Raw genomic sequence first — 26316 nt, 5'->3', positions numbered from 1 at the left:
AATCGGGGAAAACCCCGTTTACAATTAAGAGCCTGGATCATGTGGTCCTCGGATCACTGTTATCCTGGGTAATCGGGTTTGAAGTGAACTGGCAATGAGCAGGGCCACCCTCCCTATTGGGCGTGCAGATGAGTGCCCTGTGTGAGTGCCAGTCCAGAGGTGCACAGGCGGTCCCCTGCAGGGCCTCTGCCCACCACGAGGGGGCGTCACTGGGCTGGCGTACTGTGCTCATGCCCCTCCTGCATCCGCCCCCTGGACCCTCTGGCTGTCCAGAGCAGCTAGGGTCTCCCAGTACCCCCAGCCCCAGGGTGAGGAAACAGGTAGGAAGAGAATCCCGTGTCCTGAGGCCCCAACAGTGTAAGCTGAGCCAGGATTCAGGGCTGGCACCAGGACGAGGCTCCTGGGCACTGCCCGTGATGCGGAGGGGAGCCTCAGCTCCCCATCTGTCCCTGCTGTGTTCTGCTCTGAAATGGAACCAGTGCTGGGGAATCCAGCTTTGGGGGAGGAAACTGCTGTGGTCTGAGTGTTCCCCCAAACCCCTATGTTGAATCTTACCCTCCCGCTGTGTGACAGTCACAGGAGGTGGGGACTTCGGGAGGGGATCAGGTCACAAGGGTGGCGCCCTCAGAATGGGGCCAGTGTCCTTACAAGAGACCCCACAAAGTTCCCTTGCCCCTTCCCACATGAGGACACAGTGGCCATCCGCGAACCAGGAAGAGGGCCCTTATAGACGCCAAGTCTGCCGCCCCGATCCCAGGACGCCCCCACTCCAGAACTGTGAAGAAGGAACTTCTGTCGGGCGAGGTCCGGGGTTGTGGTGTTGTTACCGCAGCCCTAACGGCCCAGACGGGCACCTGGCAGCCCAAATGCCATCTTCTCTCGTTTCTCCAAGAGGACATCTAGATATTTTGGTTTTCTTCGACAACCGAACAGGAAGACAGCTGACACACGGCGCCGGACCTGTGGTTCTGGGGCCTCCACAGAGAGGGAGGCCAAGGTCAAGAAGGCCTCGTTTATTACGGTACAGGTCGCGTCAAGGAGAGGGCAGGATGCCAGCAGCTCTCCAGGGGAAAAACCAGAGACCGTGTGTCTTGCTCGCGACATCACGGCTTGGCTGGAGGAAAGGGGCGTCTCCCCAGCCGACAGCTGAGGTTCTGGGTGACAAAGAAGATGGACACACACAGCCAAGTGGACACACGGACGGGAAGCACAGCCCAGCCCAGTTTTGTTTCTTGGCTTCACAGTGAATGAAGCTCCGTGCCCCACCCCCACCCCCCAAGGAGGGGGGTCAAACTCTATCCCCACCCCACTGTCAGCTGGGCCTGGGGCCACTGGGGCTACACAAAACACACCAGCATCTGACTCCAAATTTCAGAAACAAAGTTACGGAAATAACAAGAATCTTTATATATTCCTCCCATAAATGAAAAACTAACAAAAATCCAACATTTTGACGCTAGACTCAGGTGAAAGGTGACACCTGGCGGTAACATCAAGTTCTCCCTGGAATCGTCTTCCTTGGCCGTCCGCTGCCGGGCTCCGCCACCCACACTTGTCCCTGAGGCCCCAGCCGACGGCAGGCGAGGGGACAGCTCTGCCATGCCCGGCGGGCAGCCCCGTCTGCCGAGGTCAGAGGAGGACAGCCTGCTCTTGCCACGTGGAAAGGCAACAGCAGCCCAAGGCCACGGCCCTCCTGGCCGGGAACTTCACGGGAAGCTTGCTGGGAAAGGTTTGGTCGAGTGGGAACCAAGAAGGCGCAGTCCGGGAAGCAGGTTCCCAGCTGTTCTGAGGGGCAGGGGTGCGGACACCCCCGCCCCAGCGGAGTCACGATACACAAGCAGGGCCCCTGGAGAAGCAGCCCACCCAGCTCCCCGTTCGTAGGTGGGCTCCGCAGGTGTTGCTGGGGGAAACCTCGTGCTCCCCAGAACCTGCAGCCGCCAATCCCCTGGGAAACAGCAGCCCAGGAACCAGACTCTCCAGAAAAAGCCCTCAGCTGAGCACGGATGGCGGTGAGGGGAGCACGGACAGGGGCCTGGGACTCAGTGCTTGGCACACCCTGCCTGGCCCTGCTCCTGACCTCGGAGGGAGCAGGACCCTGAGCCCCCCAAGGTGGCACCGGGAATGACAGCTCCAAGACGAGGCTGTGCCCGAGGGAGGAGGGGAGGGGCTCGCGGAAGCAGCTCTGCCCGCTGAGGCCGGAAGGGGCCGGCAGGCAGCGCGGAGCCACGAGCACCTAGACCAGGCGGGTGACGTGGCAGTGGCTGGGCTCGTCCAGGTACAGGGTGCTGAAGACGTCGTTGAAGAAGCCCGGGTGGTACCTGCAGGCCCGCTCACAGTCCGGGTTGAAGTTCACCTCCAGGATCTGCGGCTGCATCACTCGCGTCCCTGAGGGCACCAGAGCACGGGGCATGAGCTCCCCCTGGGCTCCGCCGCGGCTCGCTGCCCTTCCCCCTCACGCTCTGTCCCGACCTGAAGGCCACCCCCTAACGGTGTGCCCCCCGCCCCAGATCTCTGGCGGACCCGAGGCAGACACCATCTCAGATCTGTCTCTGTGCCCGGGGGCTGGGGAGGGCTGGATGATCGGCTTTGGGTTAAGCGGCGGGGGGCGTGGTTTGGATTACGGGGCGGGGGCACCCCTCACCATCTGGACAGTCGTCCCACTTGAGCATGAGGTCGATGGCATACACGGCCCGGGATGAGGGATAGTCGCAGAGGCCCAGGGGCGGCGGCTTGGCACACGCCACCTGGAACAGCTCCCTGAAGGCCTGGAAGATCTCAGCCTGGAGGACAGGGAGGCCGGCTGGGGGCTGCGCGGGTCTGAGGCCGGGACACCCCCCCCCCAGCAGCTCCTTGTGCGCCTCCCTGCCTGTACCTGAGCTGTGGCCTCAAAGCCCACGAGCCCTCCTCCTCCAGCCTCATGTCTGCACCCCTGGCTGCCACCGCCTTCTCCGACACCTGTCCTGGTGTCTGACTGCTAAGCTGCCTGGCTACTGCCCCCGAGTCCGCAGTCTCCTCTGCACAGAGGTGCACGCCTGCGGGGACCAACCTGGATCTCCGGCTGTGCCCCTGTCCCCTCAGGTCTGCCATTTCTGGGACCAGGTAGGGCCTACTGCCAGCGGGCGGTCCCAGCCGTGCTCTGAGTCCCTCCAGAACACCCCGCGAGGCCCGGTGTGGGAGGAGCAGGACCATCCCGAGGCCAAGACCCCCCCACAGCCCACGCCCGCCCACAAGGGAAGGCCTGGCCTCTGCAGCTCTGCCCAGGACTCACCTGGACGCTCTTCCAGGGAAATTCCGGGTACTGCTTCTCAAACTCAGGGATGAACTCATCGTAGTGCACCTGAGACAGACACGCAGCCCGTCACGCTCTGCCTGGGGCTACCTCGGGGCAGGGAGCGGGGAAGCCTGCCTTGCCTTCATATGGGGCTCTGGCACTCGCTGGGGCCACAGGTCAGCGCCAGCAGCCTACGAGCAGCCCCGCAGCTGGGCACAGATGGGAGGCAGGAGCTGGAGTCTGAGCTCTGGATCTTACTCTGTGACTCAGGACAAGCAGATTTACTTGTCTGACTCAGTGTCATCATCTGTGAAATGGGACAGTGCCCCTTGACTGGCACGCTATCGGTGGGGCCACCGGGAGGCTGGACGGACACGGCACCACGTGGGTCTCAGAACAGTGCGCCAGAGGCAGAGGCTGGACCCAGAACCGAGCTCACCGCTCCCCAAAACACATGGGTGCGAGCCGGCAGCGAGCTGGGGGGCCTTCCTCGAAGGAGGAGCCAGGACGGGCTCCCTGCGGAAGCCTGATGCTCACATCCTGTTGGCGACACATCCCCCTACCCGGGAGCTTCCAGGAAAACACGACCCTTGGGGTGCTGGAGGGAGGCACTCCGTTCTCTCAGAGACAACTTCCAACCACGTCCCAGGGCCCTGCAGGTGGCGCAGCGCCCCAGGGACCCGCCTGCAACACAGCCCAGGACAAGCAGCAGCGGCGGGGCTGGGCGTGAGCAAGGGCACAGGCGCTCTGAGGGCTCCACCCTCGAGGGCTGCTGAGACACAGGCACAGCGAGGCGTCCCCAGGAGTGTTCAGTGCAGCATGTATACTAATGGCGAAAACCCGAAATGACCTGAATGTCTACTAACAGGTGAATGACAAGAACATCCCAGGACAAGAATGCCCCCAGCCCCATTTAACAATAATGACAAATCTTGGGGTGCCTGGGGGGCTCAGTCCTTAAGCCTCTGCCTTCAGCTCGGGTCATGATCCCAGGGTCCTGGGATCGAGCCCCACATCAGGCTCTCTGCTTGGTGGGGAGCCTGCTTCTCCCTCTCCCACTCCCTCTGCTTGTGTTCCCGCTCTCGCTGTGTCTCTAGCAATGTAAAAACAAAACAAAAAACAAAAAAACAACTTTATAAAAAGAACAAGGACGAATGTACACATGTGATGCTCAGAAAAGAATAAAACCATAGAAAGGTTTGCTCAGCAGGACAGCATTCACGCAAAACCTTACATACATAAGCAGAATCGTCATCTGAACAGTATTAGGATATACTCATGCTGAAAAGAATCGAAACACGCCTGGAACGGGTAATTCTCACATTCGGAGAGCGGCCACCGAGAGGGCCACCTGCAGGCCTTGGGGTGAGCAGCGCCGGTGAGGGGGTGGGGAGGGTGAGCCCTACTTCCCGTTGACCTGAAACAACCACGAAGCACTTCTGGGACGATGTGTGAGGCAGCCTTTCTCTCCTCCACCCAGAGCTGGCTCTGCCTCTGCCTGGGCTGAGCCTACCTACCCCAGGTGCACTGCTGGCCAGCCAGGGTCTGAGGCCCTCACCTCGGAAGGAGCTCTGCCCTGATGTCCCTTCGCCCAAAGTGCCCAGACAGCATGGGGGACAGCACGGACCCAGGATCCAGGCAGGGTCACGGTCCAGCAGCGGCCTGCCCCGGGGGCCATGTGACTTGCACCCCTGTGCCGCCCACCCTCACTGGTCCCTGTGCTCGGGGGGTGCCGGACGGAAGGCAGTCTGTGCCTCCAGCTGAGACCTGCCCGGCTCAGACCTGCCACAGGACGTGGGGAGGCTCCTGCTTCGAGATTAACACGGGTACCAGAAGGCAGCTGGTCTGCACAGTCTGCCCAGAAGACAGGCCGAGGAGTGTGGGGTCTGGGTCTGGCCTGCATCCAAGTGAACCCACCTGCTTCAGCACCACTTCCGGGTCATAGTTCATGACAGTGAAATGCTTCTCGTAGTCGTCTAGGTCGTCGAGTGCGAAGGGCCTGCAGGAGGAGCGCACAGACACAGGAGGGTCCTGAGCACGGCCGCGTCCCAGCAGGGACAGTGCTCTGAGAGACCCCGCTGGACGCCTGGTCCCCCCATCGGAGTGAGCGGTGCCCCGCAGCCCCTCAGAGCTTGTCTGTGAAGACACCCAGACGGCCCATGAACGTCCTCACGACCTGCTCCGCTTGGTGCCCGTTTGACAGTGACAGGTGCCGTCCAGGTCCCCACCCGTGGCTGATGCAGGCGGGGCGAGAACTCCCACTGGAGGACAGATCTGGGCTCAGCTGGGCCGCCCGCCAGGTGTGTGGCGGAGAAGGAGCTCCGGGACCAGCTTTCCGACCCCCGATAAAGGGGGCCCCAGTCGCCCACCCCCCAGCCAGCCTCCCAGTTACCGGTTGGAGAAGCGCAGCCAGAACACGTCATAGACAAACAGCCTCAGGGGCTTCACCGAGCGCAGAAGCACGACGTAGCGGACATCGAACTTGACCGGCCCTACATCTTCTCGAAGGAACAACACTGGGCTTTCGATGTACTTGGACACAACCTAGAAGACACAGATGCAGGGCTGCGGGCAGCTCTCCCTTCACTTGGGCCCGGAGATACCCCAACCTCGCCTCATCGGCATCTATCCTCACAGGCGACGGGGCTCACGCCTGTGGGACATCCAAACACAGTCCCTACATCCTGGAGAAACAGGCACACGCTCCTGCTCCGTCCCCAGGAGCCTGTGCCCTGCAGGGGCTCTTTCCTCTCTGACTTTTCAAACCCTGTCTAGGCTGCGGCAAGTTCTGAATCTTCACCTTCACTTGAGCTGAAGGAAAAGGTCCTAACAGTTTTCAGGTTTTGACAACCGCATACGAGTTTTCCGCTGTAATCCTGACTCCTCGTCCGCTGCCTGGAATCCCGCTCAGCCATCATCCCACTGGCACGCTTTCCTCGACCCATAACCATTCCCCCACCCCCCACCCTGATACCGTCCCTGCCGGGCTCCGTGTCACCACAGCACCCTGTTCTCGGGGCTCCCTGGCTTGGCTGCCTCCCTCCTGCTGGGCGGTCTTGAGTGGTGCAGCGAGTGAGGACTCTGAGGTCAGACACACCTGGGACAGCTCTGGACAAGGGCTTCTCCCTCCCCACCCCCGCTGGCCAGGGCCCTGGAAGGAGCAGGGTCTGGGCTTCAGAGACACCAGGAGCCGAGCGGCCCCGGGCCCGCCTGAGTCCCCGCCGCATGGCCTCACCTTGGGGCTGCTCTCCCGGTGCCGGACGATACTGTGCAGGCTCCTGGTGACGTGGGTGTCCAGGCTGCGGGCCAGGTTCCAGGGCTTGCAGATCCAGTGGTTGTCCTGGCCCCTGAGAGCACATGGGTTCGGCTAGGCTGTGCCCTGCACCCACCTTCTGGGGACCATGGTCGCCTTTGGAGAAGGACACCCAACCCCTCCCAGGGAGCAGCAGGAGCTGTCACAGCAGGGCCATCAGGGGCTGACCTCACGGAGTGAGGAAGAACTTGCTCCAGCCAAGACATGGAGATGTCCGTGGCCGTGGTCCCGGCCGTGCCCGGTGCCCACAGCTCTCGGTGCCATGGCCAGCACGCAGCAGGTGCAAGCTGGGTGGGGTGAGGCGGGGGGGTGGGGCTGCAGGAGTGACGGGGGCCCTCACCGCCTCTCCCGCTGCTGGAAGTAGCTCACAAACTGCGGCAGCTCGGTGCGCAGGTTGAAGGTGCGGGGCAGCCACACCGGGCCCTCGGGACCCCCAGCCCGGCGCGCGATGGAGGCCAAGCAGTCCTTCACCGTCAGCAGGTTCTCGCAGGGAAACTGGTTCAGCAGCACGTTGGGCCTCTCCTGGCTGAGCCTCCTGTGGGGCCGAGGCACACGCACGCGGGTCAGGGGTGGTAGGGGCTCTGGGGGCATTCCCCAAGCCCAGGCCCGGCGGGGGGGTGCTCACCTATAGTCCTTGAAGTGGGAGAAGTTGTAGAGGATGTCCGCGTCCGCCTCGCTTTGGGCAAAGGTGAAGCGCGGGTGCGTCAGGTGCCTGAGCACCTGCTGGATGTCTGTGTAGACCCTGCGGGCAGAGTTGGGCTGAGCCGGCCGTGCCCCCCGCGCCCCAGGGACCCGGGCGCTGCCCAGCCTGGGCTGGTGTGGAGGAGAAGGGGGCGGACGGATGGGCTCGGGCCCTGAGGCACAACAGGCAGTGCTGGCCCCACCGTCTCTGCCGGCCTGCAGGGTGGGGCGACGAGGATCCTTCTGACCCGAACGTCCCCGCCTCTAAGATGGGATCACAGCCCAACTCACTCTTGTCACTGGGGTGACACGGGATAACCCGACTGTCTAACAGGTGCAAGCCTGCCTCCCACATGGAACCAGGACGGACACAGCCAGCCTCCCGCTCACACACTGAGCGCCGCTGGCTGGGAAGGCAGCTGGAGTCCAGGGGCCTGTGTGGATGTGTGTAGCCAAGATGGGTGCCCCGGGCAAGGCCCTGTTCCACACCAGTACTCACTGCTGCCAGCCCGGCCTGGCCCGGCCCGGCCCCCACTGGCCCCGCCCGGCCCCCACTGGCCCCGGGGAGAGGTGAGGACAGAGCCCAGGAGCTCAGGGGGTGGCAGATGAAGGCAAGAGGGGGGCCCAGCCTGGGACAACAGTCCAGGGGAAGAGCTGAGGTGACTGCCAGGGGCAAGGCAGGCATGAAGCCCTCGGTCTGTGGCTGGAGCCTGGGGCAGGACTAGGAGCCGGAGGCCAAGACTAAGTGGGCCTCAGTGGGGCCTGTGACCCTGAGGGTGGATGGACACTGGGTAGTGGGCCTGGGCACCAGAAAGGACCCCTGGGCTGGCCTCAGGGAAGGGGCAGCGGGCTGGGCTGCCCATTTCTGGCTGGACCAGGCTTGCGTAGTAGCCAGAGGGAGGGACTCCCATGGAGGCAGAAGCCAGGCTGGGACCCGCCTCTGAGCCTGTGCCACATCCAGCGGGCGAGCACGGCACACCCACCTCTCACCAATACTACGGGGTGTCTGCTTCCACCTGGCGTTCAGCCTGCCTGGCATTGCCTCACTTGCCAGCCCACACCTGCTGGTGCCTGCAAACTGCCCCTCCCGGCAGCCTGGCCACCTCCACTAGGCGCCCCACGCCTTCACGGTAGGCTCAGGCTCCCTGAGTCCGGGGGCAGGCCTGGCTGTTTTCACCCCAGGACCAGAAAAAACCCAGCAGCCCGTCACCTTCACAGCATTCTCTCTGTGATCCTGGACTCTGCCCTGGGCCCCTGCCACTGCTGCTGTGCCACCGGGACACAGCAGGCTTTCTGAGCGCCTCCCTGTGCCAGGCGTCGCTCTCGGAGCTGGTGGGGGGGGCTTGGGGGGTGCGGGGAGGCTCATCAGGAGCCGAGGGGGGCTACGCACTTGAAGACGTGGTCGCAGGGATAGGCCACTGGGCTGATGGCGAGCGGCAGCTTCTCCTTGTTCTCCTCCAAAATGGCCTAGAAAGAAAGCACTGAAGGTAGAAACAGACCTCCAAGACAGGAGCACGGGCACACATGCCACCCCCCAATCCTGGCATATCAGGGGGCACCCCGGACCACAGGTGCAGCCTTCCAACAGGCCCACCAGCAGCCAGAGCCCTCGGACCGCCCTCGGACCACCCTCGCCCCAGGACTCTGGGGCTCAAGGCCCCTCAAGTGCCAAGCGACCCATTTGTGTCAAAGAAAAACAGAAACACTGTTCAAAATCTTCAAAATCTCCGCGCTCCGCTCGCTCCAACACGGGCAGCTGGGAAGGCGTAAAGCCTGCCTGGCGGGGGGCGGGGGGCGGGTGCCTGATGCTGGTGGAGCGCCAGAGGGCGGTTCCAACATACGCCATGTGATGGTTCAAAACACACCCAGACTGTGCGACTCCGGGAGGCGGAAGGAATTCATCTCCCCGTGGGTGTGGGTGGGGCCGAAGGGGCTGCTCCCTCGGGTGCAGAGACGGGAACAGAGACGTTATGCGGGGAAGGCCCCGCAGCTCTCTCTCAGCTCCTGGGCTCTAAGACAAGCCCGGCCACGCTTCGAGAGGGGCTCCGAGGCCAAATCCCACCCTCCTGTCCACAAAAAGCACGTGGGATGATAAACGTGTGCTGTGTATCCCATGATCCCGAACTCATACCAGCGACCCCCAAGCCCAGAGCACAGGCCCAAGCTGGATGTCAGATGGGGACAAGCAACCAGGATGCTCGGGCAACTCGAGTTCGGCCTTCAGTGGGACACCCAGGGTTGGCCCCGCCCCACCCCGCCTGCTGGAGCCACCCAAGATCAGAAAGCCTCCGGCCCCAAGCCACTCCGAAGGCTTCCGCCTCGGCACGCACCCATTTACTAAGTACCTACAGGTACCACGACTCTACGGGGCTCTGAAACAGGCCACGGACTCAAGACAAGCGACCACACAGCTTCCTGTGCGGACAGTCCAACCACTACCGGCTTACATGGAATTCCCGGAAGGTGCCAGGGGGTCCCACCATGATGGCCCAGCCTCTCCCCAACCACAGCACCCACAGACCGGCTGACACCCCACGGTGCTTCCCATTCTCGCTCGAGCTAACTGGGCTGCTCCTCTGATCGATCACCTGCCGAGGCCCTCAGCGAATGTGTGATGTGCCCGCGTGGGCAGGCAGATTTCACAGTGGGGCAAGGCTTGTAGCCTCTGCCCACGGGCCGTCGCAGGCCCCCTGGGGTTGTACCCCAGCTCTCCTATGAGCTGTGTGACGTTTGGCAGGTTACTTAACCTTTCTATGCCTGTTTCCTCATCCTCAGTGAAGACTGACAAACAGGACCTCGTGCCCTTATGCCACAAGGCCTGGAGTCACAGACGCCCACGGGTGCCAACTGCAGGCTCATGGCCGGGCTCCAAAGTGCGAGCAGCCAACGGGAGGCGGTGGCAGGAGACCAGAAGGCAGGGGACGGTGTTCCCTGTCCAGCCCTGCCTGGTCTCTTAGTGGCCATGTTCCTAGAGGCTCCATTTCCTCCCTGGCCCGGGGCCCCCGAACCCGGACGCCCTGATTTGCCCAAGAGGCTGGCTGCCACAGATGAAAAGTGCCGCTGGTGCGGGGAACCGCGGCACCGATGATGGTGGGACTCGCTGGGGTCCTACTGTGTGCCAGAGAAGTCGCCGTGTGATGCTCGAACAGAGTCTTCATATCCCCGGGGAGGAAGAAACAGTACGGAGTTGGGATTTGTAACCAAGCCTTGCAGCCCACACCGTGCCCCCCTCCCCCAGTCCTGGCAAGGAGTCCCCGAAAACGGAGAGAGCAGCACTGACCACCAGCACCCAGCTCTGACCCTCGGACAGCACGGTCCCTGGCCTCGGGCTCTGGCACCTGGGCTGGGCGGCCGCAGGAGGCCCCGGCTCACTGCCTGAGCTTGGAGACCCTGGTCTCTCGAATGTTCACAAACGCTTCACTCCCTCACAGGGCAGCCAGCTGGTGCCCAGTAGCATTTGGTGGCCAAAGAACGTTCCAGAAGCCACCAGGCCCCGAGGTCAGGGGCAGACGGTCACACCTGGTAGTGCTCGGCGGGCGGCTCGGGCGTGGAGGAGCTCAAGTCCAGCAGGTCGGCGGGGACCCAGGGCAGCAGCATGCACTTCCGGATCAGAGGGTCGGTCTCCCCGTAGGCAAAGTCCCGGGTCACCTCCTCTGCATCGAGACACGTGGCCCATCAGGGGGCAGCGGGAAAGCAGGGCCTGGGCCCGTCCTTTGGGGTGGGCGGGTGTGGCACTTACCACCTGTGTCCAGGTCCCGCAGGGGCCACAGCAGCGTGTAGGCCACCTGCTGGGGCATGTAGAAGAAGGGCGCGGTGGCAAAGCTGGGCGTGTCGGAGTGCTGGATGCGCGAGCCGAACTCGTCCATGATGTACCACACCGGCACCTTCTCCTCGGCCGTCTGCAGGCAGAGCACACACAGAAACCGTGTCCACCGGTCCAGCCACTGCCCCTTCTCTCAGGCACCCTCCCACCGGCCCATGCCCCCAACTCCCGGATCCTGGAGCACCTACCAGGCACCCAAGCCCCTTAACTGGGCTGGACGTCACACAGTACAAGGGTCTGGACGAAGACACACAGCCTACCGGCTACATGGGTGTGTGTGGCAGGGAGAGGGCGAGGGGCACTTCCTGGAGGAGGTGACGTCTGAGATCATGAGAAACATTAAAAATGGTGAGGGGCTAGAGCATGAGGCTGGGTCTGGGGAGGCTGGCAGGAGGTGGTGATGGACACCGAGGACGTGTGCTCAAGGGACAGGACTCTTTGGATGTGAGCAAACCCTGAGGCTTTCAGGGGATGACAGAACCCGACAGCACTGGGCCACAGGAACCGAGTCACTGGGCCCATGTCTAGAGGTCTGAGGTTGTGTCCTGTGAGCTCAAGGGCTCTGAGAACCGGGTGGCCCGAGGCTGAGTAACAGGGCCATGAGGGAGCCCTGGGGAAGAAGGGGGGCCCTAGGAGGAGAGTCTGCTCACTTCCGGGGCAGCGGCCCCTGGGGCTGGGTCCTGGCTCCCCGGGCTGTCCCTGCTCACCCCATGTGCCAGCTGGTAGGTCTGGTTGAACCGCCACATCTCCTCCAGCACCAGGTCCTCGGCCTCGGCGCCGGGCAGCTCGCCGTGGAACCCGATGCCCATCAGGTTGGCCATGCGGAGCAGCAGCCCGGGCACCTGCCGCAGCTGCTGGCGTGCGTGCTCCACGCGGCACGTCCAGGCGTGGTCGATGAGGAAGATGCTGTGGGCACAGCCGAGGGCAGGGGTGAGGGCCGGTGGTGGTGGGGGGTCTGCCTGGGTGACGAGGGGGAGGAGAGGGGGAAGGCCTGCAGCTGTGGCCTGGCGAGCTTCCACGCCCTCTACCAGTTTCTGCAAAAACCAACGGGGTCCATACCTCCTGTCTGGGGGCCAGTGTGAGACTCAGAAGAGACAAAACACACAACCTGCTGCCTGGACCAAGTCCCTGTGTTCTCGCTGATCGTTAGCATCGATTGCTGTTGCGGTGAGTGCCTCCAGCTGCATTTGCACCAGCTGGCCTGGCCGCGCCCCCCACCCTGCCACCTCAGGTGCGGGCGCTCAGGACAAGCAAATGCCGCATACAACGGGAAGCCAGTGGCAGGGAGGCATGCAAAGGGGCGGCTCCGGCCCCGGCGGGCACAGCAAGCCCCCACGCATTTGGACCTCTGTGGCCCACATGCCCAGTCCCTCTGGAAGAGCCCAGGGGTGGGGCCACCGCAGAGGACCAGCCAGGCATTCCCACGGCAGGCCCAGGGCCACACCTGCCCTCCTGCCCCTCAGGGTAGGGCTCCTGGACACCCTCCAGTGCCCTGCCGGAACGGGAAGCTCTGGCACCCAGGGGTGTGTTCTGCCTGCCGAGCAAAGCGACCCTCACCTCCCTTCCCCCGGGTGACAGCAAAGGCTCCGGCTCTTGGGCTGGGGGGCAAAATCGGCAGCACTTGTTCCCCTGGGCTTCTAGGACTGTACGTCTGCAGGCGCAAAGCAAGTGCTTGTGCTCAGTGGTTCTGACTACAGGAAGCCGCGCTTCAAGGTGGGGCAATGCTTGGGAGTATGTGCCGTAGAGAGCAGGAGTGGGGAGAGGATGAAGCTGGGGTGTGGCAATCAGGGCAGACTCCAAGCTCTGCAGGCAGAAAGGCCCGGGAGCGGGGAGGGCTGTGGAGTGGGAGGAGCTGAGACCAAAGGCAGGACTCCGCTCGCGTCCCCTCCGGGGCCCGCCTGGCGGAGGTGTTCGCTCAAGGGTGTGGAGGGGCAGCGAGCTCCCGGAGGTGGCTGCGGGGCCCAGGCCCCAGAGCAGGTGCACTGAGCTGAATGTGACTGGTGAGCCTGCAAGTTTCTGAGTCAGACAGCCCGCTGGCGGAGGGGACCGGCTGCTGCTGTTCCCTGAAGAGCTCTGGACACAGGGGCCTGGGGACCCTGAGAGGCTGGCAAGTGTCCTCTCCAAGGGTCCAACAAAGTCTGGCAGACGAGCCTGCAGGCCTGCCGTGGCTGGAGGCAGGAATCCCAGGGTCCAGTCTTAGCTGTGCCCCATGTACACCGAGGCCCAGGGCCACGCCAGGCCTGCTCTGGGCCCTGGTGTCCTCCCGAGGAATCAAAGAGACCACACTGCTCACAGCCTGGACATAAAGCCCTGGGAGAACCTGTTACAATCCCTGAGCAGCCCTGAGACTGGGATTCAGCAGGCCCGGGGGAAGGTCCTCCGAACAGTCCGGGCTCGGAGTCAGGCCGCCTGGCGTCCCACATCCCGGCTCTCGGCCGGCTGTGATTTTGGGCAGGTCCTTCCCGTCTCACTGAGAAAATCGGCACACATCACCCCCCAACTGTGGGACCCTCCTGGTGGGGCGGAGGTGCTGGGGAGGCTGCGCTCGGGTCTGCCTGAAACATGACTCACACGGGAACGTCAGCAGCTGTCGGGGCCAACCCGACCACAGGGCCCGGCTGGAACCTTGGGTGGCCACGAGCACCCGGGACATGGCAAACACAAGGGCCTGCCATGGCTGCGTCTCTCCAGAGGAGCCCGCACTGAGGACCACGGCACAGACCACAGACCACAGGCCTGCTGCTCCTACCTGTTGGGGTCGGCCGCCTGGAGCCCGTTCTCGCTGGTCACGATGACCTTGTAGCAGAGCTCGCCGCCAGGGTTGGGCTGCTTCTTCCGTGCTTCCCGGGCCTCCTCGCCCTCACTCTCCTCCTCCACTTCCTGCACCTGCATTATCCCGAACATCTCCCCGGCATCGAAAACCTGCGGCCACGAGCAGGGGTGTTGGCGGGCTCCCCAGGCCAGAACCCCCGCCTCGCAGAGCGCCACACCCTGGCCTCACGGACCAATCCAACTCCTCAGGGACGCAGGACCTGTTTATTAACCAACCACCCATCGTCCGGGTGGGGAAACTGAGGCTCCTGGAGATCGGCCAGAACCGCGACCTAACCAGGGTCACCAGCTCCTGTCCCGGGTGTGCTCAGAAGCGGGCTGCAGGCACGCGTGGCCAGACCAGAGGTGAGTCTAAGAGCTGGGATCTTGGCGGGGCCGGGGATCTCACTCCAGTCCTCCAGCAGGACGGCAGAGGCGCCCCAGAAGGAAAACAGGTGGCTGAGAACCTCCCACAGCCTCGGCGCCGGCCCTGCCGAGAAGCAGTTCGGGCCTGTACAGCGTGTGCTCTGGTCTGGCCTCCTGAGGTGCTGGGTCAGAAAGATAAGGACCTTGTCCTTGAGTTTCCTTGCCAACCACACGCACATGCAGCCAGCCGGCCTGCCTCCCTCAGCCACACTCCCGCACTGCGTGTCTGCCGCCACCTGGCAAGGGGCCTCAGGACAGATGCTGGAGCCAGGCCGTGGGGCCTTGAACAAGTCACTGAACCACGCCGTGCCTCCGTCTCCCCATCCATACGATGGGAACAGCAGCACCGACTTCCCAGGGTTGTGGGAAGGATGAAAGGATGAACAGACGTCCAAGGCTTGGAGGAAACTCAGCTCGGCCCGTGCCCTGTGAGCCACCACGGTCCTGCTGCTGAGAGCAGCCTCTCCCGGGGGAAGCAGCGTCCGCGGCTTTCCGGGAGAGCTGAGTGTTCAATTGACAAACAGTGCGCTGACAGTCCCTGGCACGAGCAGGGACTCAACAAAAGCCAGTTCCCCAAAACCCACTTCTCAGGACCCTGACGGAAGCAAGCTTCACGCAGATGCAAACCAGCTCCCTACTCAGGCACACACTGCTTCTCTGTGCCGGGCTCCAGCCTGGGAACCACTCACCATCTTGCCCAGGGAGCCGGCCGCGGTGGCGGAGCAAGGTGGGAGGCGCAGGTCCCCGGTGCTGGGGCCTGACGGGAGCTGAGCGGCACAGCGGGGGAAGATCTGAACACGTGGCTGGAGGCAGTGGCACAAGGACCCGCAAGGACCCCAGGCCAGGGTACAGACGCTGAGGGCAGGGAAGGCTGTGGAACCGGTGGAGCACGCCAGGGCCCTCCGAAGACAAGGGGAGCTGCCTCAAGCCAGGATCCCTGAGCAGTCAGAACCGGGGGTGGGGGGCTGGGGTGCAACCTTCCCTCCAGGACAGAGCTGCTGAGAGGACCAGAACTCACTCTGGGTTTCAATCCAGAACCCCAATCCCCAGTCCTCATCCCCAGATCATATGGGAGGGAGGGGGCACACAGTGAGGTAGCCTAAGGTCCTGGGGACAGAGGGCCTGCCTCCCCCTTCCCCGTGCTGTGAAATGAGGGGGACCACAATCCCTCCATGGAGAAAAAGCCCCTAAGAGGTATCGAAGGGGAATGGCTTTAGCTGGGAAGATCCTGCTGGAAGAGTTGGAATTTATCTTCAAACACTCCCCATCCTTTCCAACTGATTTGAGGCAAGGTACCAGGGTCACTGGCCTTGCGGGGAGGTGGAGGTACCCCATTCCTGTTGGCAGGTGCCCTCCCCCACACCTGGGCCCAGAGGAGAGTGGCAGGTTTCACCGAGAACAATGGATACAGGTTTTGGGTCTAGTAAAGTGATGACTCACAGCTCTGCCCATAACCCCTCACGGCAAGGGAGGGTCATGGAAAAATACTGGCTGCCCCCTTGTAGTGCCATAGCAGCCAAGGCAGAGGGGACGCTGCCCTCTGGTGACTGCCCTCCATGTGCTGGTGCCGGCTGATGCTCGTCTCAGGCCTCCCCAACCGGTCCCCTCTAAGACTATGAGAACTGGGGCCCTATTCCACCATTGGGCTTTCCAGAAGGAGACTCTAGCTCAGATGGACCAGTGTTACCCAATGAGGTTTTACTGCCCAGAGGCTGGCTAGGCCTGGGGGGCTCCCACATTGTGTGCCTTTCACCCAGAATGAGGACCTTCTTCTCATCCTAACAAACTGGAGGAGGTTCCCAGCATATGCCTGGGACCAGAGCCAAGGGCTCAGCAAACACTGGTGGAGTGGAGGGCGAGCCATACGGGAAGGAGATTCACAAGAGGCAGGGACCTACTGTGTGTCACGGACACTGTCTTTTTTTATTACCTCTTCCTGGCTCTGGGGCTCCGCTTCATCGCCTGTCCCAGGGTGTCTAGGTCCCCAAGGCAGCCCCCCACCCGAGAAGAGCCGTGTTCCAGCTAAGAAGGCCTCCCTAATGGACCTGTGTATGTGTTCTGACTTCAGCAGCTGGGCAAATGACCCCAAACCAGGGCCTGCTCATTGGCCAGTACCCACGGGGCACCCCCCTGGAGGCCCAGCTAGAGAAGGCTGGTGGGCAGAAGGGAGCAGTCCCCACAAAAGGGCAGAGTCTAGAAACATGGGAACATTTTTCTTTAGATTTCCGTCTCCCACAATCTGTTTTCTTTCATCTGCAAAAATGAGGGTGACCGGGGATCCAATCAAATGATGAGACAAGAAATAATTCTGTGACCCGAACAGTTAAAGCCACACAAACTCTCAGGGCATCTACTCTCCCTGGAGGTGGCAGTGGCTGAGAGCGCGGGACAGGTTCCCAACTCAGACAGGCTTTGGGAAACTCACTTCCTCTTCCTGGGACTCCCGTTTTTTCAACCGCATAATGGGGATGACAAAGCTGCGGGACGCAGAGGTGCGGAGAACTCAGGGTAGGTCCCGACACACCAGGGGAGTCGCACACACAGCCCGGCCAGCCCCAGACACTGGCGGAACCGGGGCCACAGGTGCTGGGCCATTGCTGCCACTCTTAGGCCCCAAAGTCTAGAAGCTCCTAAACCGCCGAGGAGGCGACGTCTAAGTCGGTCACCAGGGCACTGGCGCTCTTCACAGCCACCCCCGTGCGTTTCTCCCGCCGCGTCCCAACACGGACACGCCCCCGGCGCGTCGCACCCCGGCCGAGGCTTCTGCGCCCCGCAAGGCGCGCGCTCCCCTCCCGCCCCGGACACCCTCCCAGCCCCGTGCGCACCAGTCGTCCCGGGGGCCGCCGGCCGCCCCGCAGCGCCCCTGGCCCGGCCTCCCCGCGCCGCGCCCCCGCGGCTCTCGGCCAGCGGCCCGCCCGCAGCCACGCCCTTCCCGGGAGAAGGGCCCAGCGCCGCCCGCGCCCCGGCTCCCCCGGCCCCGCTCTGCGCCCCGGTCCTCCCGGCCGGCGGCTCGCCCGCCCGCACCTCGTGCTCCAGCTTGTGCAGGAGGCGGCCCCAGTACCGCTCGGGGACCCCGGACGCGCGCAGCGCCGGGCCGTGCAGCGCCGCGAACTCGGCCCGGGCCCGCGCGTCCTCCTCCGCAGTCCGGTGCGGGTCGCGGCGCTCCCCGTTCTCTGGGTTCTCCGACCCCGCGTCGGCGTCCATGGCGGCAGCGCCAGCGCCGAGTCCCACTCCGCCGCAGCCCGCGGGCCCGGCCCTCCGACTCGGCCCGCCCGCGCGCGCCCCGCCCTCCTCACGAGCTCCCCGCGGCCCCCGCCCACTGCCCGCCCGGCGCCGGCTCGCGCGGGCCGCCGGGAGCCAAGCTCCGGGAGCCGGACCCGGAGCCCGGAGGCCCGGCCGGCCGAGGGGCGCGTGCGCGATGCGTGAACGCGCGGGCCTGCGCGGGGGGTGCGCGGGCGTGCGGCGCGCAGGGAGCTTGGCGCTGCTGGCCTGTGCGCACGCGCGCCGGCTGGGGGCGGTGCTTCCTCCCTCGCGGCCCGCGGCTGCCCCGGAGGATGCCGGGAGCCAGGTTGTGCGGCGTCCACGCGGTCGGAAACGGAAGAGAGTCCACGCACAGTCCGGAAAAGGGACCGGAGTTCGGCCTGGAAGCTGTGCTGTTCAGGGCGTGGGCTCGCCTTTGACGCCTCGCAGACCCTCGCAGGGGTTGGGAGGGGATCCCTGATGCTTCTGAATGATCCACCAGATTTAGGAGCTGCAGAGTCGCGGCCCTCCTTACTTTCTGTGCGTTTGGATGCAGCGCGTGTTTATTCAGCGAAGCCCGCGCTGCTTCCTGGCCGGGGAGGTGTTGCGGAGGCATTTCTAAGTGCAGTTAGCAGAATTTCAAAACCAGGCTTCGGACGTTCTGTTTTTTTCAAGGTGTCCCGCGTTTCACTTATGTTTGCAACTTTGCAACCTTTGCTAAAAAGCGAGAAGGCGGATTTTTTTTTTTTTTTTGTGCTTTCGTTTCTGAATACTTTGATTAAAAGTTTTAAGTTGTGTTTGGATAAAATGCAGTGGTTCCAGGGACTTGTTCAATCCCACTGGGACACGTAACGTTGGTGTGCAAAGGTTCACACTTCCAAAGCACACTTGGTGAGGGCACAGGGAAAAAGTTCCTCCGGCGCTCAAGTACTTTTATGTATCTGCCACCAGCTTTGTCACGGACATTTTGTACTTCAATTACTCTAATTATGAAAAAATGTGAATTTTGACAACTACGATCTCAAATTCAATTGCTGTAATTTACAGCCTGTTTGGATGAAATTATTAACCACATCCAGTTCCAAGTACACTTCTGGTCTGTGGGGTTTTTTAAAAGATTTTATTTATTTATTTATTTATTTGTCAGAGAGAGAGAGCGCGAGTGAGAGCGAGCACAGGCAGAGTGGCAGGCAGAGTAAGAGGGAGAAGCAGGCTCCCTGCGGAGCAAGGAGCCCGATGTGGGACTCGATCCCAGGTCATGACCCAAGCCGAAGGCAGCTGCTCAACCAACTGAGCCACCCAGGCGTCCCCTGTGGGGTTTTTACTTTAGTAAAAACCTTGGTCCCTTTGTGCTGTGCTCATTGAACTTTTTTTTTTTTTTAAGTCTTATTTATTTATTTGACAGACAGAGATTACAAGTAGGCAGAGAGGCAGGCAGAGAGGAGGAAGCAGGCTCTCCGCTGAGCAGAGAGCGGGAGGTGGGGCTCGATCCCAGGATCCTGGGATCATGACCTGAGCTGAAAGCAGAGGCTTTAACCCACTGAGCCACCCAGGCAAACCCCCATTGAAATTTTTATGAGCGTTATCATTGCAAAAAAAAAAAAAAAAGGCTTTTGTGTTCACCTTTTTAACTGAATTTAGCTGAGTAGCATTTTTTATTTTTAATTATTTTTTTTAAAAGATTTTATTTATTTCACAGACAGAAATCCCAAGTAGGCAGAGAGGCAGACAGAGAGAGGGGAGGAAGCAGGCTCCCTGCTGAGCAGAGAGCCAGACATGGGGCTTGATCCCAGGACCCTAGGATCATGACCTGAGTGGAAGGCAGATGCTTTAAAACCCACTGAGCCACCCAGGTGCCCCTGAGTAGCATTTTTTCTTAAAAACGATTTTATTTATTTGACAGAGAGGCAGAGATAGAGCACAAGCAGGTGGTGGGGCAGAGGCAGAGCGAGAAGCTGCCTCCACGCTGAGCAGGGAGCCCAATATGGGGCTCGATCCCAGGACTCCGGGACCATGACCTGAGCGGAAGGCAGACACAACCAACTGAGCCACCCAGGCACCCCTAGCTGCTTAGCATTCACAAAAAGGTTGTGTGATGTGATGTGGGCCAGGAGTGAATGGTCAAGAATTCTTCAGATGTTTTCAGGGCAAGAGGGTGTTTTTATTAAAGCACAGGGCAGGACCTGTGGGCAGAAGGAGCTGTACTGGGGTCCTGAGGAGCGATGAATTATATACTTTTAAGTTGGAAGGGGAGTAGAGGTAAAGGAATTTTCAAATGGGTATTCATGTGTTTCTAAGACTTAAAGGATCCTGAAGTTCTGGTGGTTGTCCAGCTAAAGTTGCTTTTTGCTTCTAGCAAAGCAAAAAGTTCGATGGTAGCGAACTCCTTGAGAATGTCATACTCTGCTGTCTCAGGTTTATCAAGGGCTGCAAATTATAAGGAAGTTGGGGCGTCTGGGTGGTTCAGTGGCTTAAGCCTCTGCCTTCGGCTCAGGTCATGATCTCAGGGTCCTGGGATCGAACCCTGCTTCAGGCTCTCTGCTCAGCGAGGAGCCTGCTTCTCCCTCTCCCTCTGCTCCTCCCCTTGATCATGCTCTTGTCTCTCAAATAAATAAAATCTTAAAAATACTTTAGAAAAACGAGTGAAATGAGTGTAGAACAAGTCATATGCTGTAAACAAAGTCATGACTTCAGGAGGGGCGGGTCAGCTACTGCAGCTGTACCCGTTTACCCATTTCTGGACACCGTCTTTGAAAATAATCACTGACTTGTGAAAATAGGACGCTTTGGAGTCAGAATTGTGTCGTCTGGTGAGGCTTGTGACTAGTGACGTCTCTTCGGCCCCCACAGTGGAAGCTAAAAGCCAACAAATATCTTGTGGAGGTTTCGGTTTCATAATTGGCTTTGAGAAATGGAGATTCAGAACCGATTTTTAAATGAAACATGGACGCCATTTCTGTAAGTGTCCTGCTCCTGAGGATGGACTGCCCAATCGGAACAAAATACAAATAAAATCTTCTACCATACACGGGCCAATCTGCTGCCGCAAAATGTTCAGACTCTTCCGCACACCCCGGGGCAGGACCACTCAGCCTCTGTTTCCCCCGCCCGTCTCGTGCGTGCACAACTACCCTGTAATTTTCCCCGAAGCCTCATGCACCTTGCAGCCCACAGGATAGCGCACAAATGAGGCAGCGGATAGACGACGGGGGCAGCTCCCAGTGAAGATTGAGTACATAACGGTATTTTAACTCTAAGAATTATCCATTTCGCTGACCTGATCATCATGAATAACAACTGTATGGTATTATTTATCGTGCATTACAGTCTGGTGCCTATGTAGATAGCGTGTGTCATACGTTATTATATTATGAGCAGCTGTACGTTGTACTAGCTGAAAACCTGCTTGTCCTCTTTGATACCTCCATCTCCGCCCCCCTCCCCTAGCCTGCAGTTTATCTACTCCAAGGACAGTAACTCCAACTGGGACTGGCTTAAGGATAAAGGGTATTTATTGACTCACACCGTGTTATGCACTGAATGTTTGTATCTCTATAGATTCGAATGTTAAAGTCGTAACCCCCAGTGTGACGGTATTTGGAGAAAGGGCCTGCGAGGAGGTGATAAATGTTAAATGAGGTCAAACAAGTGGGGTCCTTATCTGACAGGGCCGATGTCCTTACAAGAAAGGGAAACTGTATCTGCCTATCTGCCAAGTGAGGACACAGTGAGAAGCCAGGAAGCCAAACGGGCTGGCCCCTTGATATTGGACTTCCTAGCCTCCAGAAAACGAATTTCTATAGTTTACGTTACATGGTGTCATTTTGTCACGGCAGCCAGAACCATGCAACACATAGGCTTTCATGCAGGCTTCAGGTCCGGCTTGATCGAGGGGCACACAGGCATCACAAGGATCCAGTTTTTCTGTCTCCTCTCTCAGCTCTGCTCTTCTGTGCACTGCCTGTCCTCTCTGATAGGCTGCCCCCTTGGAGCCATAAAGCAGCTGCATCAGCCCTGGCCTGTCTCCTCTCAGAGGTCACTCCTGCTGGGAAGGGGAGCCTGAGGGTCTGTGTTTCTCTTGCATGATTGTTGGGTCCTATGAACATCGCTGACCCATCCCCCGACCGGGCAGGCCCGTTTCGCATTCTCTTCATCAAATGCAAACCCAGCAGTATCAGGTCCCCACTTGAAATCTTGTGTTTCCCCAGTGCCTGGAAGTAAAAGCCCAGCCCTTCGTGGGGCCTCAGAGGCCCTGCTGACCTCTCCAGCCTCCTCTTAGCCTCCTCCCTATCTTTGACTCCTGCCGCTCTGGCCATCTCCAGCACTTGCAGGGGGACACACAGCCTCCGTCTTGGGGGTTGTGCTTCTCCTTCTGCCTGGTGGCCTTTGCCCTCCGCTCCCCTCCTGGATTCCAACTCCTTTCTGGGGTCTCAGCTGAAGGGGTGTCCCCTTACAGAGCCATTAACTGTGCATTCTGGTTGACATTAACTTCTGTCTCTGCTTCCCTCACTCCCAGGGGAAAAAAAAAAAGAACAGAGAAATAGGAAAAAAGGAACTTCTATCTGGAAAATCAGAAGCCTAGGGTGAACTTTGGCCCCTGAAAGCTTCTCCTGGGGAGGGCTGTGCTGGGAGCACACCCAGGAGCCTAAGCGCCCCTTTATCTGCTGCTCAACTGAAGAGGCAGCGTCATCTTCTGTCGCGGCCGGCGCGAGAAATCGAACAGGAAACGTGAGGGTAAGAGGATGATGAGAAGAAATTAAGAGACGAAGAGATGGGAACAGGAGAAGCACTAAGGATGATGTCCAACAGTACCGATTTTATTCCACATCCTACAAGCATTTATAAGGCAGACCACAATAGAAGTCCCTAGTCAGATGACCACAAGTTTCTGTAACAAGTTTACATGAACTACAAGCAAACCTCCTGAAGCCAGGTAGTCTCGGCTAATGCCATTAGCAAGACAGTCAACCAGGGAGTGGGGTATGGAGATACAGGACCAACAAGGACCAACTAAGAATTCATGACCCTGACCACATTGTTCCCTTCTGTAGGGAGAGGGTGTGGGAAGTCACACAGACGAGCGCACGACACATAGCACAGACCCTTTCTCAACGTCACTTTACTTTCTGGTCCTTGACTCCTTATCAAGGTGTCCGGACTTTGAAGGAGACTCAAGTCAGGGCCTGTTTTGATCCAGGACTCCGACCATGCCGTAGCCTCCAACATCTCCCCCTTCTTTTTTAAATAAAGCTAGCATATGAATTTGTGCCTGAGTATCCAGTCATTGTTGTCCTGTACCAAACAAGGAAACTCCCCATCCTACAATCAATATAGCCAAGACAATGAATATAATGATAAAAATCCGAAAGGACTATTTCGTTGTATTTCCAGGATTAAACCTGTGCAACCCATCCAAAATCTGAGATACTATAGTAGCAGGATTTTGTACATCTAGTTGTGAGTGCCCTGTATTAGCAATTTCCTTTTGCAACTCTGCAAGATCTAGACATACATTACTATGAAACCATATTCCCTGCAAATGATGTTTAACGGCATCCCAAGAATAGTTCAAGGCTTTCAAGGGAGTGACACAAATATGTTGAAATCCTCCCTGACATACTAAAGACATTGGAGTTCTTAACTCCGATAATTGCCCTCCCCAAAATTCTGCTTCTTCCACTCCTTCCAACCGGCTTAAAATTTTTTGGTCTGTATGCTCCTGAGTAGCCAACGCGTGAGAGAGATTTTGGGCTAAAGAACTCACATGTGTGGCAGTTTGTACAGATTGCGAAAGAGGGATGGTAGAAACAGTTGCCGTAGCAATTAGAGAAATTAATATAGTTATCCCAGGGGCGCCTGGGTGGCTCAGTGGATTAAGCCGCTGCCTTCGGCTCAGGTCATGATCTCAGTGTCCTGGGATCGAGCCCTGCATCGGGCTCTTTGCTTGGCAGGAGCCTGCTTCTCTCTCTCTCTCTCTCTGCCTGACTCTCCGCCTGCTTGTAATCTCTCTCTCTGTCAAATAAATAAATAAAATCTTTAAAAAAAATATATATATATATAGTTATCACAGCAGTAAGTAACCCTATGAAGCACCTAACTCTTTTCACCTGTGCCTGTAATTCTAAGGCCAACTGATACCCGCAACTGGCATACCAGGAATGCTCCACTTCCACCGGGAGGAGCACATAAGGAGGCTGCATCGTTACAAACACTGTCATGGGACCTGCGCCTGCCGAAGGCAGGGACACAGGTGGACAATTTGTTAACACACAATGGTCACAATAGATATTATACAATAGATGTCCCCCTAGGAAAGAGGTGAGAACTTTTGATCCTGAGCCCACTACCAGTAAAAAAGGCCCAGGAACACAGGCCCACAAAGTCAGATTATCGTCTTTTGTGGCGGTATAACCACTCCTGGCTATTTGCAGTCCGATTGGTCCCAGGGCAGCAACCAGTTTCCAGAGTTCTGCATGAAACATCCCTCTGGCTGTAAGGGGGGAGACGTCTTTTTCTCCGACTGTTCTGGCCGTTCAACGTGAGGCGAGCCATCCTCTGTCGGAGACGTGAGGATTCGGCACCATCTTTCTGGGAGCCATCGCGGGGTGTCCTCATCCTGTGGGAAAATACAAACAAACTTTCGCCCCTATTGAAGCACTGGTTCTGGACCTTTCCATACTCTGGTCAAAGGATCTTTCCACCGGGCGTATGAAGTGGAGAAAAAATCAGGGTGCCAGAAGCGCTCAGCCGCTGTCCGACCGGTATCATCCACATTTAAAAATTTTAAAACATACGGGGTTAAAGTTAAATGCATATATGGGGAATATTTTACTTTTCCCTGTAGTTATCTCCCCCTCTTTTAACTTTTTGAGATATTATTTAAGGGTACCATTAGCTCTTTCAACAATGGCTTGTCCTTGTGAATTATAGGGGATGTCCATTGAATGTTCTGATTTGTTTGCAAGTAAGTATTTTTACATTTTTTAAGTCACAGATATCTTAAGAAAAATATCCCTAGTCTGGAAGAGCAAACATTAAAGAACCAGCAATGTTTAAAATAAGACAAACATTAAGAGACACAACATTACAACTTCCTTCCGTTCATCTAGTCCCATGTTACTAATTCTGCTTTACTCCGAAAGCAGCTTTTACTTCTGGAAATTTTTACCCATTTCAATTCCCAGGATTTTAACATATCAAAGACCTGTATTTGTCCCGAACATCTCCCATTTGACTTTCCTTTAGGGCGGTTACCGAAATGTAACGCGAGGTTTATCCCTGGTTTAGCAGTACTGAGTAACTTAGCATATCAAGGAAAAGCCTCGAATCAAAGAGGCCTCATTTACAACTCTGGGGGGGCAAAGAGAAAACCATTTATAGATCAACTGACCTAAGAAAACTTGGCCCTTTAAAACAGAGAAAACCAGCCTTTCGGGTGCCTGGGTGGCTCAGTGGGTTAAGCCGCTGCCTTCGGCTCAGGTCATGATCTCAGGGTCCTGGGATCGAGTCCCGCATCGGGCTCTCTGCTCAGCAGGGAGCCTGCTTCCTCCTCTCTCTCTCTCTGCCTGCTTCTCTGCCTACTTGTAATCTCTCTCTGTCAAATAAATAAATAAAATCTTTAAAAAAAAAAAAAAAAGAAAACCAGCCTTTCTATACTAGTGTTTCCTTTGTTCTTCCTAAGACTGAGTTTTCTGGGTTTCCCTCCCATCGTAAATGATGTCGCAGACAAAGGGAGGGGGATCTTTCAGATGCTGTCCTGCTCGCGTCCCTCGCGGGAACTTAGGAGCGTCTTAGCTAAGGTCTGTCTGTATAAACCCCGGACCAGGCTACTCCGTGGAGTAGATGGAGTAGATGATCGTTATGCCGTATGACGCCTCGCGAGACTCAGGGTGCAGCCCGCTCAGACTCCGTAGCCGAAGCGGTGGAGCCACACAGGCACCTTCACACAGCCAGGCACTCTGCAGGTTCAGACGGGTTGGACACCATCCCCTTTGGGTATCCCTGGCTAATGGGAGGTGATCAGTCTCCCCTTCCTTTCTTTACGAATGGGTCTAGCTCAGACAGTGGCCCCGGGGCTGTTACAACAGAATTCAGTTAAACGCAAAAGATGTTTACCAACAGATTTCAAAAGCACAAACTTAGTTCCAGCGTCCAGTGCTCTTGCATTTTATCCCATTTGATTTAAAGTTTCAGGTTAGCAAAGACTTGGAAAGCTACTTTAACAATTACCCATTAAAACTTTGAGACAATTAATCATCAGTTTAGTCATCTCTTTGCTAACAGATTTTAACCCAGATTCTAACAAATAACATGAGCTTATTTGAGTTAAAGACTATGAAGTTTCACCTTTACTACTGTTAACTCAAAAGACATGTTTATCCTAATTAACCCAATAAACTTAACTTAGTTCAAATACTGATTTACGTTCTACCTGGTTCCACTCCGTTTCGAATGTTTCTCGGAGACACAGGTGGGAAGATCTGGAGTGGGGGGTGGTGTTAGGTCTGGTGGTGGGGGGCGCTCTTCTTGTTTCCCGACAGTGAGGAACAGAACAAAGTGCCACCAGGAGGCAGAGAAAGGGTTCCCAAATCTGTCCCTTTGGGAATGACAATCATTTGCCCAATTGATGAAGTTCTAGAACCTAGGTGAGGTTCGGTGGGCTGAGGTCCGGAGCCAATGACCATGAAAGAATTCTTGAGACATCTTTGGTGCAAAATGGTGGTTTATTAAAGCACGGGGACAGGACCCGTG

At 58.4% G+C, this 26316-nt stretch overlaps 1 protein-coding gene across 1 annotated transcript; it reads right to left on the bottom strand.

Annotated features, from left to right (window-relative positions):
• Positions 1-1383: 1383 nt before the first annotated feature.
• Positions 1384-17550, bottom strand: TTLL12 (tubulin tyrosine ligase like 12). Its single transcript, XM_044228549.1, has 14 exons — positions 17350-17550; positions 13838-14010; positions 11796-11994; positions 11005-11164; positions 10785-10918; positions 8656-8732; positions 7210-7326; positions 6925-7119; positions 6507-6618; positions 5664-5815; positions 5189-5270; positions 3269-3337; positions 2642-2780; positions 1384-2385 (listed from the first exon to the last, which is right to left on the bottom strand). Exons 1-14 carry the CDS (start codon positions 17527-17529, stop codon positions 2234-2236), a joined length of 1941 nt encoding a protein of 646 aa, XP_044084484.1. The 5' UTR covers positions 17530-17550; the 3' UTR covers positions 1384-2233.
• Positions 17551-26316: the final 8766 nt, after the last annotated feature.

Source organism: Neovison vison, chromosome 12 (assembly GCF_020171115.1).
Source record: "Neovison vison isolate M4711 chromosome 12, ASM_NN_V1, whole genome shotgun sequence".
Lineage (NCBI taxonomy): Eukaryota > Metazoa > Chordata > Mammalia > Carnivora > Mustelidae > Neogale > Neogale vison.
The sequence above is the reverse complement of the archived record's forward strand: the minus strand, read 5'-3'. Positions and strand labels throughout refer to the sequence as shown.